Below are 13084 nucleotides of genomic sequence, written 5' to 3'. Positions count from 1 at the left end.
CCACAAAATACATAAATAAAACTCTTTCCCCAAGCTCTATGACAAGCAGATGCTCATAGGCCCCTTCAAAGTAGAAATGATGCTCTGATTACATGAGAGGTCTGCTGAGATAAAAACCATAAACATTTTTTGGAGGAAACAAAGAACTAAAAATTATAACCAGTTCCTGCTTGGCTGTCACCCTAAAGAATGATTTTATTCTTTGGCACAGTAGAAAACAACTAAATCAAGAAGCCAGATATCTTTTCAATATTAAACCAAGAATGACATAAACATGACCTCAAGTTCCTGTTTAATATAGTATACCAAGATTAGGGTCAAACGTTATATAATTTCTTTTCAATTTTAGAAACCCTACCTACTACAAGCAATTAATAAACATAGAAAGACTGCAGATAAGAGTTGTTCCTGGGTACACAGCATTAGCAGTGCCTCTCATTCTTACCAGTGAATATTTACTGAGAACCTGGTACATGCCCTGCTTTGTACAGAATGCTGGGGTGTGGTGTCATGGTAGGGTGGGTGATTGTTAATAAAAGTAGTAAAGACAATCTTAGAATCAAAGAAGACAAATCTATATGAGTGGAATTAGAGAAATAATTAAAGCATATAATAAATATGATTAAATGACAAACTGTATGGCATAGCCCATTCAGAGATTAAGAGAGTTAACATGTGCCAGTGTAGATGAGGAAATACAAAGATAGAGATCATTCAGGCAGAAGGACAGCATATGTCAAAGCACAAAAATGGGAAATAGGTTTGATGGCATAAGGAGCAGTGACAATCTGTCCTGAGTAAAGTAAAGGATAAGAGAGGCAGGTACAAGACCAAGCATTTCACTTTAAGACTTGACTTGGTAGGTAAGAAAAAACTATTTTAGTTTCTCCAACATGAATATTAAAAAAAGCATTTCAGAAGATAAAATGGGCAGTTCATTGCTGCATGGACTATAGGATGAGGAAGAAGTATAGAGGTATGAAAACAAGATAGGAACCTTTCTCACCAAACCAAATCCAATATGATCAAACTTAAATGAATGAGGTCTAGTAGCACCAACATGAGGAAAGGGAAAATGAAAAAAATGCTTCAAAGGAATAATCAACAAAGACTTAGAAATAAAACTGAGAAAAGCTAACTAAAGAAATAAAAATGTATCAGTTCTAAGAATAAAATTTCCTTTTTCAAATAAGCATCAGGAAAAGATTATTAAACTATATTTATGCTCATTTTCCAAATAAACTTGTTAACTTCAATACAGGCTTGTGAAGTAGACCCCATTCAAACTAACCTTCAAATTCAAAATGTAATCCATTAATATAAAACATCTTGGCTGCTTCAAAGTAAGATCGGTAGGTCCTCCTCTCTGCTGAGGATCCCAGTTCAGCATCAATTGCAGCCAGTTTTCCATGGGTTCTACTATTAAACTAGAAAACATACAAAAATTAGGTGAAGATCATTATGTTCCAATTTTTTTTGTATTGTAAAAAAGGCTAATTTTATAAACGCTGTCCACTTCCTTTCTTATTACTTATCTGTACCACTTTGCATCTTACTTTCAAATAATTCATATGACACAAACTTTTCTCCATAAAACAACCCAAAATGCAGATATGTAAGTTAGCTACTGGTGATTTCAACAGGTTAAGTCCTGTTCCTTTTTCCAATGAATCGATTTACTTCAGTATCCCAAAAGTTTTCTTCACACTAAGCCAATCAGCTGAATAGCAGCAGTCATTGTTTCTACTAGACCTGTGCACTGTCCAATATGGTAGCCAGTAGCCACAGTGGCTATTTGCATTCACTCTTAAGTTAATTAAAATAAACAATTTAAAATTCAGTTCTTCCACCACACTATCCATCTTTCAAGAGCTCAACAGCCACATGTGGCCAGCCCACATGTAAAATGTTTCCATCATCACAGAAAGTTCTACTGGACAATGCTGCTTGAAACAGACAACGATTCTACTGTTCTCTTACAACCCTGAAGAAACTGAGGTGAACTTCCTCAGCTAAAACATACATACCTACAAAGGCTGTTTGGTTGAGGTAAATGGCTACTAAACCGAACTTCTCCTGTCATCTCTTCACATGCAAATATACATTTTGGATCCTTCTTCTTAATCTTTTCATGCCTAGAAAAACAAAAGCTACCTCAGTTGACAACCTGATTCTCACAAATACTCTGATTATTTTCCATTTAATTTTATTCAATGATATGTTTAAAAGGCGGTTATACTATTTGAGAGAAGAGGGGAAAAAGCAGGCAACTGAAAATTTCTATTCCCCTTAAGCATACCAAGGAGAACCAATGTTCTCTTCCATTTCTTACCAGGTAAATGGCTGCAGGTGATGCAAAAAAGGCCTATATCCAGCAATACATTCAAACACCATGGTCCCAAAGCTCCAGTAGTCAACAGTGGCTGTGTAAGGCTTATTCTCAAAGAGCTCTGGGGCCTTCAAAAGAAAAAATGCCTTAAATGTCAACACTGTAAGAGAAAAGCTACTTAACTTTTGAACTACTATATTCATGACCTCCAGAAATAAGAATGAGAATGTTGTACACTTATATTCAAAGTAATAATACATGTCCTACCAGATACTGCAATGTTCCCACAAACGATGTACACAGACTTCCTTGATCAACATCTTTGGCATATCCCAGATCAATTATTTTATGCACAATCTGCAAAACAATTAAGCATTAAATGGTTGAGAAATTTGGAGAGAAAAAAAAGCAACAATGTCCTCATAAGGCTGGAATAACACAATGTGTGGAATTCCAAGCCTGAGCTCCATCACTTAACTAGCGATGTAATCTTGATGAAGTTACCTAATTTCTCTGTTTCCTATATAATGGGATTACTGACAATCCCTACATCATAGAATTGTTATTAGGATTCAGTGAAAATAGTGAAAGAATTCAACACAGTGCCTGGTATGCAGTAAAAACAAAATACAGATTGGCTATTAATTTTTATTTTGGTATATTCAGAATAAAGTTTGTCCATTAAACTGAAAGGCAAGAGTAAGGGTAACTTCCAAACTTGAAGAAGCATTAGAGTGGATCAATGTCAGCAAACACCTGTCTAACTTAAGAAAGTCCTGAAGTCTTGTGGGGGGAGAACAGAGATAGTTTGTGCCAATACCTGAAAGACTCCTAAGTGAGGAAGCATTAGCAAGGTTTCATCACCTACAAATGACCACCATCTTCACTAACTAAAGACCGCCCACTCTAATTCAAGGTTCAGGCTCCTGGTTTTACATCTTTATTAGAGTGGAACTTGGGTACTAGAAGCAAAAAAAACTGCTCAAATTATTCTGATGAAAACAAATACTTCAGGAGCCAATTCACAATTTGTGGTTCTTCTCAAAATGACTCATTTAAGAATCAGAGAAATCAAGGCTTTGAATTTTAAATATAGAGCTTATGTGGGGGAGGAAAATTGAAGGGCTTTTTCTTAAATAAGAAACTATTTAAGTAAACATACTTTTTTTCTTAAAGTAAAGCAAACCCAGGATGTGTGTGTTTTGTGGATGTGCTTCATAAGGATTAACAAACCACTCACTGCCTGCTATCTCTAGTAATACTGTGCTGGAGAAACAAAAGTGAACAAGACAGGTGCAGTTCGTTCTCTGATGCAGCTACTATGTTAGAAAGGACATAAACAACTAAACACAAAACCACAGTTCAATGAAGTGAGGGCTGGGACAGAAAAAGTATAGAGTGCTATAGAAGGGCACCAAACCTCAAAGACTAACTACATGTAAGGGAGACTATATTCAACTAGCATGGAATGTTTCTTCAGGTTTCACCTACCTTTCCACCAACATCTTGAAGAACTATGTTTTCTGGTTTTAGATCACGATGTATAATTTTGTTTTCATGCAAATATCGGATTCCAGACCCTAAATAAAGTTTAAAATGCATTTTGAGGTAATTGAAAACATTTAACTAAAAAAAATTCATCTTACATTTTATACAGATCTGCTCTGATGCTCAAATTTATATGGACCATTGTACTAAATGATTAATGACATTATAGCAGTTCAGATAATCTCCACAGAAAATCCAGTAACATTAAACAAATACCGCAGAATTATATCGTATGCTCATTTAACCTATGAGAATTAACATTAAAAAATGGAACAAGCAATTAAAAAAAAATCCCTATATTTATCCTTGGTAGCCTTTTCCTCCCACCTAAATCACTCTCTTAACTAAACTTTGGCCTCCAGGATCTAGGAAAAGAAGGAAAATCATAATACATAGGGAAACATATTTTTGGCTTTTGATCTTCCTCCAAGGGCCTAGGTACTGGTTATTTTAATGCTTTTTCAGGAGTAATTCTGATTGAAAAGAAATTTTACCATAAGAGTTGACTTGAGAACCTATGCTATGAAATGCAATACACTGGTAAATAAAATAACCATAATAACCAAGGAGGGAGGGGAAATAAAATTGAATATGGTCATTTTACATCATTTTTTGTCAGTAACTAGAACATCTATTAGTCAAAAATGGACTCCTAACACAAAAACAAAAAATAACAAAATATCCTACTTTTAACTCAGCATCAAGAGTAACAGTTAAATTTTTCTGATAATTCCTTATAGATGTCAAAAATTGGTGCTTTGACTATTTACAATAGCCAAGAAATGGAAGCAACCTAAATGTCCATCAGTAGATGAATGGATAAAGAAGATGTGGTACATATACACAATGGAATATTATTCAGCCATAAGAAGAAAATAAATCCTACCATTTGCAATAACATGGATGGAGCTAGAGGGTATTATGCTCAGTGAAATAAGCCAGGCAGAGAAAGACAAGTATCAAATGATTTCACTCATATGTGGAGTGTAAGAATAAAGAAAAACTGAATGAACAAAACAGCAGCAGAATCACAGAACCCAAGAATGGACTAACAGTTACCAAAGGGAAAGGGACTGGGGAGGATGGGGGTAAGGGAGGGATAAGGGCAGAGAAAAAGAAAGAGGGTATTATGATTAGCATGTATAATTAGCATGTGGGGGGGGCATGGGGAGGGCTGTGTAATACAGTGAAGATAAGTAGTGATTCTACAGCATCTTACTATGCTGATGGACAGTGACTGTAATGGGGTGTGTGGGGGGGACTTGGTGATGGGGGAGCTTAGTAAACATAATGTTCTTCATGTAATTGTAGATTAATGACAACAGCAACAAAAAAAATTAACAGGTATTTAGAAGATATAAATAACTTCATATTGTGTATGTGTCAAACCCATCCACAACCAATAAAGAATACTACTTCTTTTCCAATCCCAATAAAAAAAAAAAAAAGAGTATATGTGAGAGGATGTGCCCTATCACAGTCTATGGCATTGTTTTGTAAGATTAAAAGAAATAAGCAGAAAAAAAAAAATTGGTGCTTTGCATAGTACATCAATAATTCTCCTTAATTCCCAAGTAGTATACAGAATCTTTCATGGACCAAGGGGGCATTAAATTGTGATGGTATTTTCATATTGATTACATACCTATATCACTCAGTAAAGAAAGTATCTGGCTTTCTTTAAGTCCACAACAATTTTCTGGTTTGTTGAGCAGCTAAAGAAAAAAAAAGATATCTAAAAATGCAGTGCCCATAATACTGAACAGTAATAGTGACACAATAATCACTATAGTCGAAAAGAATATTCAAATAAGAAAATGTCATGATTAAGAAAATCTAAGAGAAAAAAATGACCAAATCCATACTGAGGACATGTAAATTTTATGACAAGACTTAGACAAGTAAAAATAATGGAGGAAAGTACTGAAACTGAAAAATGTTGAAAAACCATATACAGATTTAGATATACAGATACCCATGTGGCAGATTTAAAATGAAATAGGAAAGAAAGATTTGCAATGGCGAGAACTTTTTTTATAAATACCTTAAACACTGATATTTTTATCTAATACCATCAGTATAGTCCCATCCTACAAATACTACCACCAATAAAAAATAAAATGCACGGTCTAAATCAGGGGTCAACAAACATTCTCTATTAAAGGCCAGACAGAAATAAATATTTCTGGCTTTGCAGGTCACACAGTCTCTGCCACAACTACTTAACTTTGCTCCTATAATAAGAAAGTGGCCATAAAAACAAGTAACAGGCCATAGTTTATGACCCTTAGTCTAGATTATCATAATGAATGTGGTTCAAACACTACTAAAGTTCATGATCTACTATCTCATCATTTCAAGACATCAACACTACCTTCCGGAGATCTCCTCCAGAACAGTATTCCATTGCTAAAAGAGGCACATCATTAATCAAAAAATTCAATTCCTCAGGAACATCACAGGCCTTTACAACATTGGCGTGGTTCAACCTAACAAGAAGGGGAAAACATTATAATCAAAATTTTTTTTCTAATGAAAAGGTATTGGGTTTGAAATGGTAGTTAATTGGGAAGCAATGACAGGAAGAAAAGCTAGCATTATTTATAATATTCTAATTTCTCATTTGTATAATTAAAAATTAATAATTTTTAAAAAGAAAATATAGATAAAAATACTATCACTATCATTACTATTATATTTCTATGTGCCAAGCAATAAACACATTAACTTATTTGCTTGTCACAATAATCCTACTATAGGTAGATTTATTAATAGTCTATCACACAGGAGAAAGTTGAAACACAAATAAGCGTAAGATCATACAGCAAGCAGGCCGTCAAGTAAGGATTCAAATCTGGCAGTCTAAGCTCCAAAGCCTGTATCATACTGGCTCTCCCATAATCACTTATAATATAATATTACCCAGAGGTGAATACTATTAAAACATTGGCATATATCCTTCCAGTTTTTAACCTGTACACAAATACATTTTTTTCAAAAAGTATTGAATTACACTATATATTTTTTCCTAATATCTTTTTTCTTAACAATAAATTATCACAATCATCATTATCATCATCATCATCATCATCATGCAGTAGATCTCAAAACTGGAATAAATTTTCCAGTCTTACAAACCTAAAGAAACAGAAACTCCGTGTGCAGGGCCTGAGAATTTATACTGTTAACAAGCTTTCCTGGTGTTTCTACCACATAGCCGTGTTTGAAAACCATTAAAGTGAATTAAGAACAAATACTGGAGCCAGAAAGTGCCTATTTCAAATCCAGTCTCTATTCCTACTATTTGTATGACTCCATGAGCTTCAACTTACTCATCTATAAAATAGGATTGCAAAATACTGCATTGCTGTGACAATTAGAAGAATTACTTGTAAAGCACTTAGCAGCCTATCTGTGGAGGTTTCCAAATACATCCGCTTCTCCCTTCAACAGCTTACTTCTCCACCCCTTTAGTGTAAGCTGTACTTAGTGATTCATTTCTATCAAATAGAATGTGGCAGAAAGGATGGAGAGTGACTTCCAAGGAAAGATCATAAAAGATATGTCAGCTTTAATCTTGCTGTCTCTCTCAAATCATGCACTTTGGAGAAAATTAGCTGCCATGTCATAAAGACATTCAAGCTTCCTTAGGGAGAGGCCCCTATGAGGACGTGATTCCTCTAGCCACATTCCTCCAGCTCCACTCAAGCCTTTGGATGACTGCAGCTCCCGTCAACATTTTGGGATGTGTCAGGAGAGATATCCTGAGTCAGAACCACTCAGCTAAATCACTCCTGAATTCGTAAATCACAGAAACTATAAGATAGTAAATTGTTGTTTTAAGCCACTAAGTTTTGGGGTAATTTTTACAAAGCAATAGATACACTATTTAATAAAAGTAGATGAGAGTAAAGAAATGAGAGCAGTGCTTGCTATTTAACTAGAAAGTACAACAGATAACCACTGCCCAAGATACAGAAGGAATAGATTCTGCCCTCAGAGAACTGAGTCGGATGAGACCTAGCTGACTTTTTAAACTAAACCTACCTAATCATAATGTGATGTTATTACTTGAAATAGAACATATATATTTAACAGGAAGGATGAAAATATGCTTCTAAAAAGATTCTGACAAGAATGGATTCCTGGCCTCCTTCCCTGTGATGACATCTTCTGGCTGGGCTGCAGAACTGGGGAAACGAGTCATCGAGTATACTTACTTTTTCATGATCTGGATTTCATGGCACCACCGTTCTCTGTTTTTGGTACTAAGCTCTAGGCGACAAGATTTAATTGCTATTTTGAGATCAAGTTCCTGCCAAAATAGAAAACCAACAGAAAAAAATATAAGTTAGATTCTCATGCAGATTTACTTACCATCAAAGAAATGCCAAGCTGGGAAAACAAAACTCTTTAGCTTTAGTAATTAAACATATTTATCTACTTTTGGAGCAAATGCTTTTGGTAAGTAAACCATAAGGCTATTTAAGCAATGCTTTAAAATTTACCTTCAAACACACCAAAGCACAAAGGCAAAAAGTAACTAAGGCTATAAAGGTATATAGAAAAATATATATACCCTACAAACTTCTTTTTGAACTTAGTTAAGACAGCTAACAAGGACCCTATTATCCTTCATAACTAGAATGAAGAGGATAACTCAGAGGTCCCTGGACTCAACAGCAAGAAATGACCAAACCTAATACAAAAGCCTCCAAAATTAGTTCCAAATCTTTGCATTTCAAGCGACATTTAAGAAAATACTAACAATGACTACATTTCTGTTTCTATATTTACAAATAGATACCTAACAGCTCTGGCTAAATAATCACTAGTAATTTAGCCAGTTGTGACTAAAATTGAACCCAACCTGATGCACATTACAAGGGAGAGCCAGATCTATCACATTCTGGCAACAATAAAAATGCAGCCCAGGAACAGAAGTCAGGAACAAACATGAGGGAAAAAAATATACAGATGAGGAAACAAGACATAACTCACATGGGATAGTCTGATGGGGGTGGAGTGGGTGAGAGGAGAAGTTAAGAGATAAAAGAGTAGATACACAGAGAAAGAAGAAAGGAACTAGGATACACTACAGTCTAGCCTAACCTCAGTCCTCACTCTCTTCAACCTTTCCTTTGTTTTGAGCAGGTACCTGGTTGTAGCTAGGTCTCATATAAGCTTCTACCACCACGGAGACAATCTGGTACAACCATGAATAACATTAAGCCCTAAATTTCATATGACTGAGGTAGGAAGCTATCCATTTAAAAAGATCTCATCCTATAAGATCCTTCAATTCCTTGGTTTATATTTCATCTACTCTGTGAAGGCCCTCCTCACTCAGCCTTTTCACAAAGAATATTCTGTGGAAAGTTTACAGAATGTTAACAAAAAGTTCTGCATTTTAAAAAATGGGAATGTCTTGGAGATGGATAGTGATGATGGTTGCATAGTGTAAAATGTACTTAATGCCACAGAACTATACTCTTAAAAATGGTTAAAATGGTAAATGTGTATTTTATCATAATGAAAAAAACCCTGGAAAATATTAAGTTAACAGTGTCTTTACTACAGGCCTTTTCAGAGCTTTTAATACACTAATGTAGGTTAACACTCTCCAAATGAAAGAACTTTACACAGAGCATTTACCCAATGTATTTGACCATAGTACCCTTTTTTCAAAGCATTTCACAGGATCAGTTTTTCCAAACACACTTTGAAAAGTGCTACCCTATTTTCCCCAGGAAGAGTTCTTGGTTATTTTGCCATGGATCCATATCACTTGACAAATACATTCATTATACAGGTTACTATATTACTTAAAGGGTGTCTGTGTCTACCTCTCCCATTAGACTTGAAATTTCCTTGGGGGCAGAAAATACTGTCCTTGTAAATTTGGGCACCATCAGTACCCCACACAGTTATCAGCTAAATAAACTATTTTACATCCTTTCTCTTCTTCATTGACTCAAGAGATATATAGATGGAATACTGGGATATGGCTTCCACCAAAACACAAGGATCCTGAAAGCTGTTAAGTGCAAACCCTAAATCATGCCTGGAAAAGTAATGATGCTATTTCCAAGTCTTAAGACAGAGTATTTCTTCTCACTATAGGCCCAGTTGTCAAATGTCCCAGTTTTAAGGATGAGTCACTCTGGAGACCTGGAAAGTTCCTGAAAGATTTTTAAGATTCTAGAGGAACTCAAATAACTTCCATTTAAAAAGTGTTGAATTCCATAGAGACACAAAATAGAATGGTGGTTGCCAGTGGTGGAGAGAGGGAGGAATGCGGAGTTACTGTTTAATGGCTACAGAGTTTCATTTTGGGAAGATGAAAAACGTCTGGAAATAGTGGTGATGGTTGCACAATGTCAATGTGTGCTTAAAAATGGTTAACATAAATTTTTAATATATACTTTACTGCAATCTAAAGAAAACTGATGTATTCATCCATTCCAAGCCAGGGATCAAGAAAAGCAGTCAAAAAAGCAGCCAGTATGCATACTTTATTTTCTTGAAACTAGATGATGGGCAGGCTTAGATAACAAGGCCACAGGCAACATCCCACTGGAAGTACCTGGCCCTCCCACTTTTCTCTTTGAGGGTCTTAGATCCTCTCTGATGGTGTAAATGATTAAATTTACTATTTGTCTGGCTGTCAAAGTACTTAATGCCTTAGTCCTTCATCTTCCATTTCCCTCTCTCCACGATTTCCTTCCAAGCTCTGTTTAGAAGCCTGCTTCACAAAATTTCATCAGTTCTATCAGAGACATCTGTCATTGTAACTGCCACACAAACATGCGTATTCCTCCCAGGTAGACAGACTCCCATCTCCCCTACCACCCACTCTACAGATTATGGGTTCTCTACTCACACCTATATTCCCTAAGACAGAAAGTCCTGATTTCTTCTCTTGAATTCACTTCACCACTCACAGGCCAACTGTAAGCATTTTAGTAATACCTTAACTGCTCATCTTGTCTCATATTTTTTTCCAGTCTCATGTTTTTTCCAGTCAGATTTATCTTTTATAAAAAAAAAAAAATCTTCTGAGGCCACTTTAATCTTGACATTTCTGTTTTTAAGGTTAATGATGATGATGATGATGATGATGACGGTCAATTAATGATGAGGACATGACAGCAACAACACAGCAGAGCAAGAGCTAACATCTGAGGTCTTATCATGGGTGGGTACTGTACTTAGCTTTACATGCATTATTTTCTTTAACTCTTAAAACAGACCCGTGATGTATACACATTATTAAAACCACTTTACAGGTAACAGAACACAGGCTATACTGCAAGAATTATTATTGGTCCAGGGTCGATACATCTAAAAGGTCTGTGAATATCCTTCAAGAAAGCATAAACTCCCTCAAACGGTAATGCATAAGATTGTGTGGATGTGCACCTGTACATTTTTCTGGGGAAAGGGTTCGTGGCTTTTATTGGTGTATCAAAAAACGCATAGCTCAAGCATAATTATTAACTGCTGCTACAATGATTAAATGTTTTCGATTAAAGCAACATCTCAAGTCTGATGTTTGCTGTCTTCCACCGACTAGAGCACCGCACTCCCAATCTATCTCCTTCCCTTGTGAAACCATGATCCTTCACCAGCTGATCCTCATACCGTTCACTACCTGGAAGACATCCCCAATTCCAAAGCCTACCAAGTGCTTTCAAAAGCTTGACTGTGTACCTACCATGAAACCTTCCTTGTTTACTCCAGCCCCTACTGAGATAACATGGCCTAGAAGCAAACACACAGGAACACATTCCAACATACAGCCCCCCCATTTTCTCAAACATTCATACTCACAATATACATGTGCCTTACACACCTGACGCCCTCTACATTCAGAGAGGAACATACACACTATCACACTCAGTAAACACTTGGTCACATCTTGACACATATCAGAGGTTCCCCCTAAAAACTACCTCACACACAGAGACCCAGGAACTCAGACACAACCTCGAACTCAGTCTCTCAGTATCAACTCAGTATCTCAAACACACACATACTCAGGCTCACTGGCCACAACACTGCCCAAGATCTCACCGAGAATCTCTCATATACTGATAGTAGCTGTTTCACAGACGCTCTGACAAACACCCACCGCCGCTCCCTCTCGCGCCCCACCTCACCCGATGCTGGTACAAGCAGACGTTCCCGAAGCCGCCGGTGCCCAGCCGCTCCCGCATCTCCCAGGGCCCGCCCGCGCCCGGCCGCAGCCCTGGGGGCCACTCCATGGGGCGGGAGGGCAAACAGCTTTAGGGTCCGCCACTGTTCCGAGGCCGGTTCCGGGCCGCTGAGGCTTGCGCGTCTTCCTTCTCGCGAGATGTGCGTCACTTCCGGTAAAAGCTCCGCCCCCAATCTCTCCTGGGAGGCCGCTGGAGCCCTGCCGACCAAACGCTGCGGGTTGGCGGCTAGCGTTTTTGTCGGCTTCCTAAATGCCCCGGGCATTTTCCTGGTTGAGAGATAAAAACAGGAGACTGTTTCTCCAGTTTTCAAAAATGTCAGATCTCTCCAGAAACCACCTTCTATTCAAATCACCTTCCCAACCAGTCTTTCCCGTAATGTCTTTTCTAAACTTCACCTCGTCTCCATCCCTGTCCACATTTCACCTTTCTTTACACCTCTGCCATCTATCCTCCAACCCCACCACCTACCAAGCTGGCACTGGCAAAGGCCAGTAGTTTAAATATTGTGGAATCCGAAGAACTCAAAAAATCCTCATCTAATAGGCCGCCTGATGTGTTAGACTTTGTAGTTCACTTTTTTCTTTTTCTTTTTTTTTGTTTCTAACGATGAGTTTTATTGATGACAGTTTAAGTGAAAGGAATTGGTAGGCACAAATGTATACAAGTTTCATCACTGCACTTAACCATCGTCAGCATATTGCTAGACTGAAATCATAACTAGAGGGTCAGTTATATTTTCTAAGTTACGCCTTTAAATTAGATCTTGAGGGGAAAACAAACATTTTCCAGATTATTATCATATACCCCATCACAGAAGCTGTTCTATTACATAAATGTTTACTATTTCAAGAAGGGTGTTGTCTGTTTTTATCCAAACAGATTTATTAGTGGATATAGCGGGGGTGGGGGTGTTTCTTGTGTTTGATACTTTTTGTATGTTCTTTTGTGAATACATTTTTCAGTGAGTTTCAGTGCAAAACCAGGTTGC

At 36.9% G+C, this 13084-nt stretch overlaps 1 protein-coding gene across 4 annotated transcripts in view; it reads right to left on the bottom strand.

The window, feature by feature from the left end:
* CHUK (component of inhibitor of nuclear factor kappa B kinase complex) overlaps nt 1-12236 on the bottom strand; it is a 38585-nt gene extending 26349 nt beyond the window's left edge. For 2 of the 4 annotated variants that reach the window (XM_017680250.3, XM_017680251.3), the window contains exons 1-9: nt 12040-12235; nt 8098-8192; nt 6252-6366; nt 5523-5592; nt 3821-3909; nt 2597-2686; nt 2333-2457; nt 2028-2135; nt 1292-1427 (exon numbers count right to left, since the gene is read on the bottom strand). In XM_017680250.3, the coding sequence (XP_017535739.1) occupies nt 1292-1427; nt 2028-2135; nt 2333-2457; nt 2597-2686; nt 3821-3909; nt 5523-5592; nt 6252-6366; nt 8098-8192; nt 12040-12144 (933 nt within the window). In that variant the 5' untranslated portion in view covers nt 12145-12235. Of the gene's footprint in view, nt 1-1291; nt 1428-2027; nt 2136-2332; nt 2458-2596; nt 2687-3820; nt 3910-5522; nt 5593-6251; nt 6367-8097; nt 8193-12039 lie in introns of those variants that run through there. The other 2 variants (XM_017680249.3, XM_073240553.1) reach the window with 2 other exon arrangements.
* Nucleotides 12237-13084: the final 848 nt, after the last annotated feature.

This window comes from Manis javanica, chromosome 7, assembly GCF_040802235.1.
Source record: "Manis javanica isolate MJ-LG chromosome 7, MJ_LKY, whole genome shotgun sequence".
In the NCBI taxonomy this organism is placed as follows: Eukaryota; Metazoa; Chordata; class Mammalia; order Pholidota; family Manidae; genus Manis; species Manis javanica.
The sequence above is the reverse complement of the archived record's forward strand: the minus strand, read 5'-3'. Positions and strand labels throughout refer to the sequence as shown.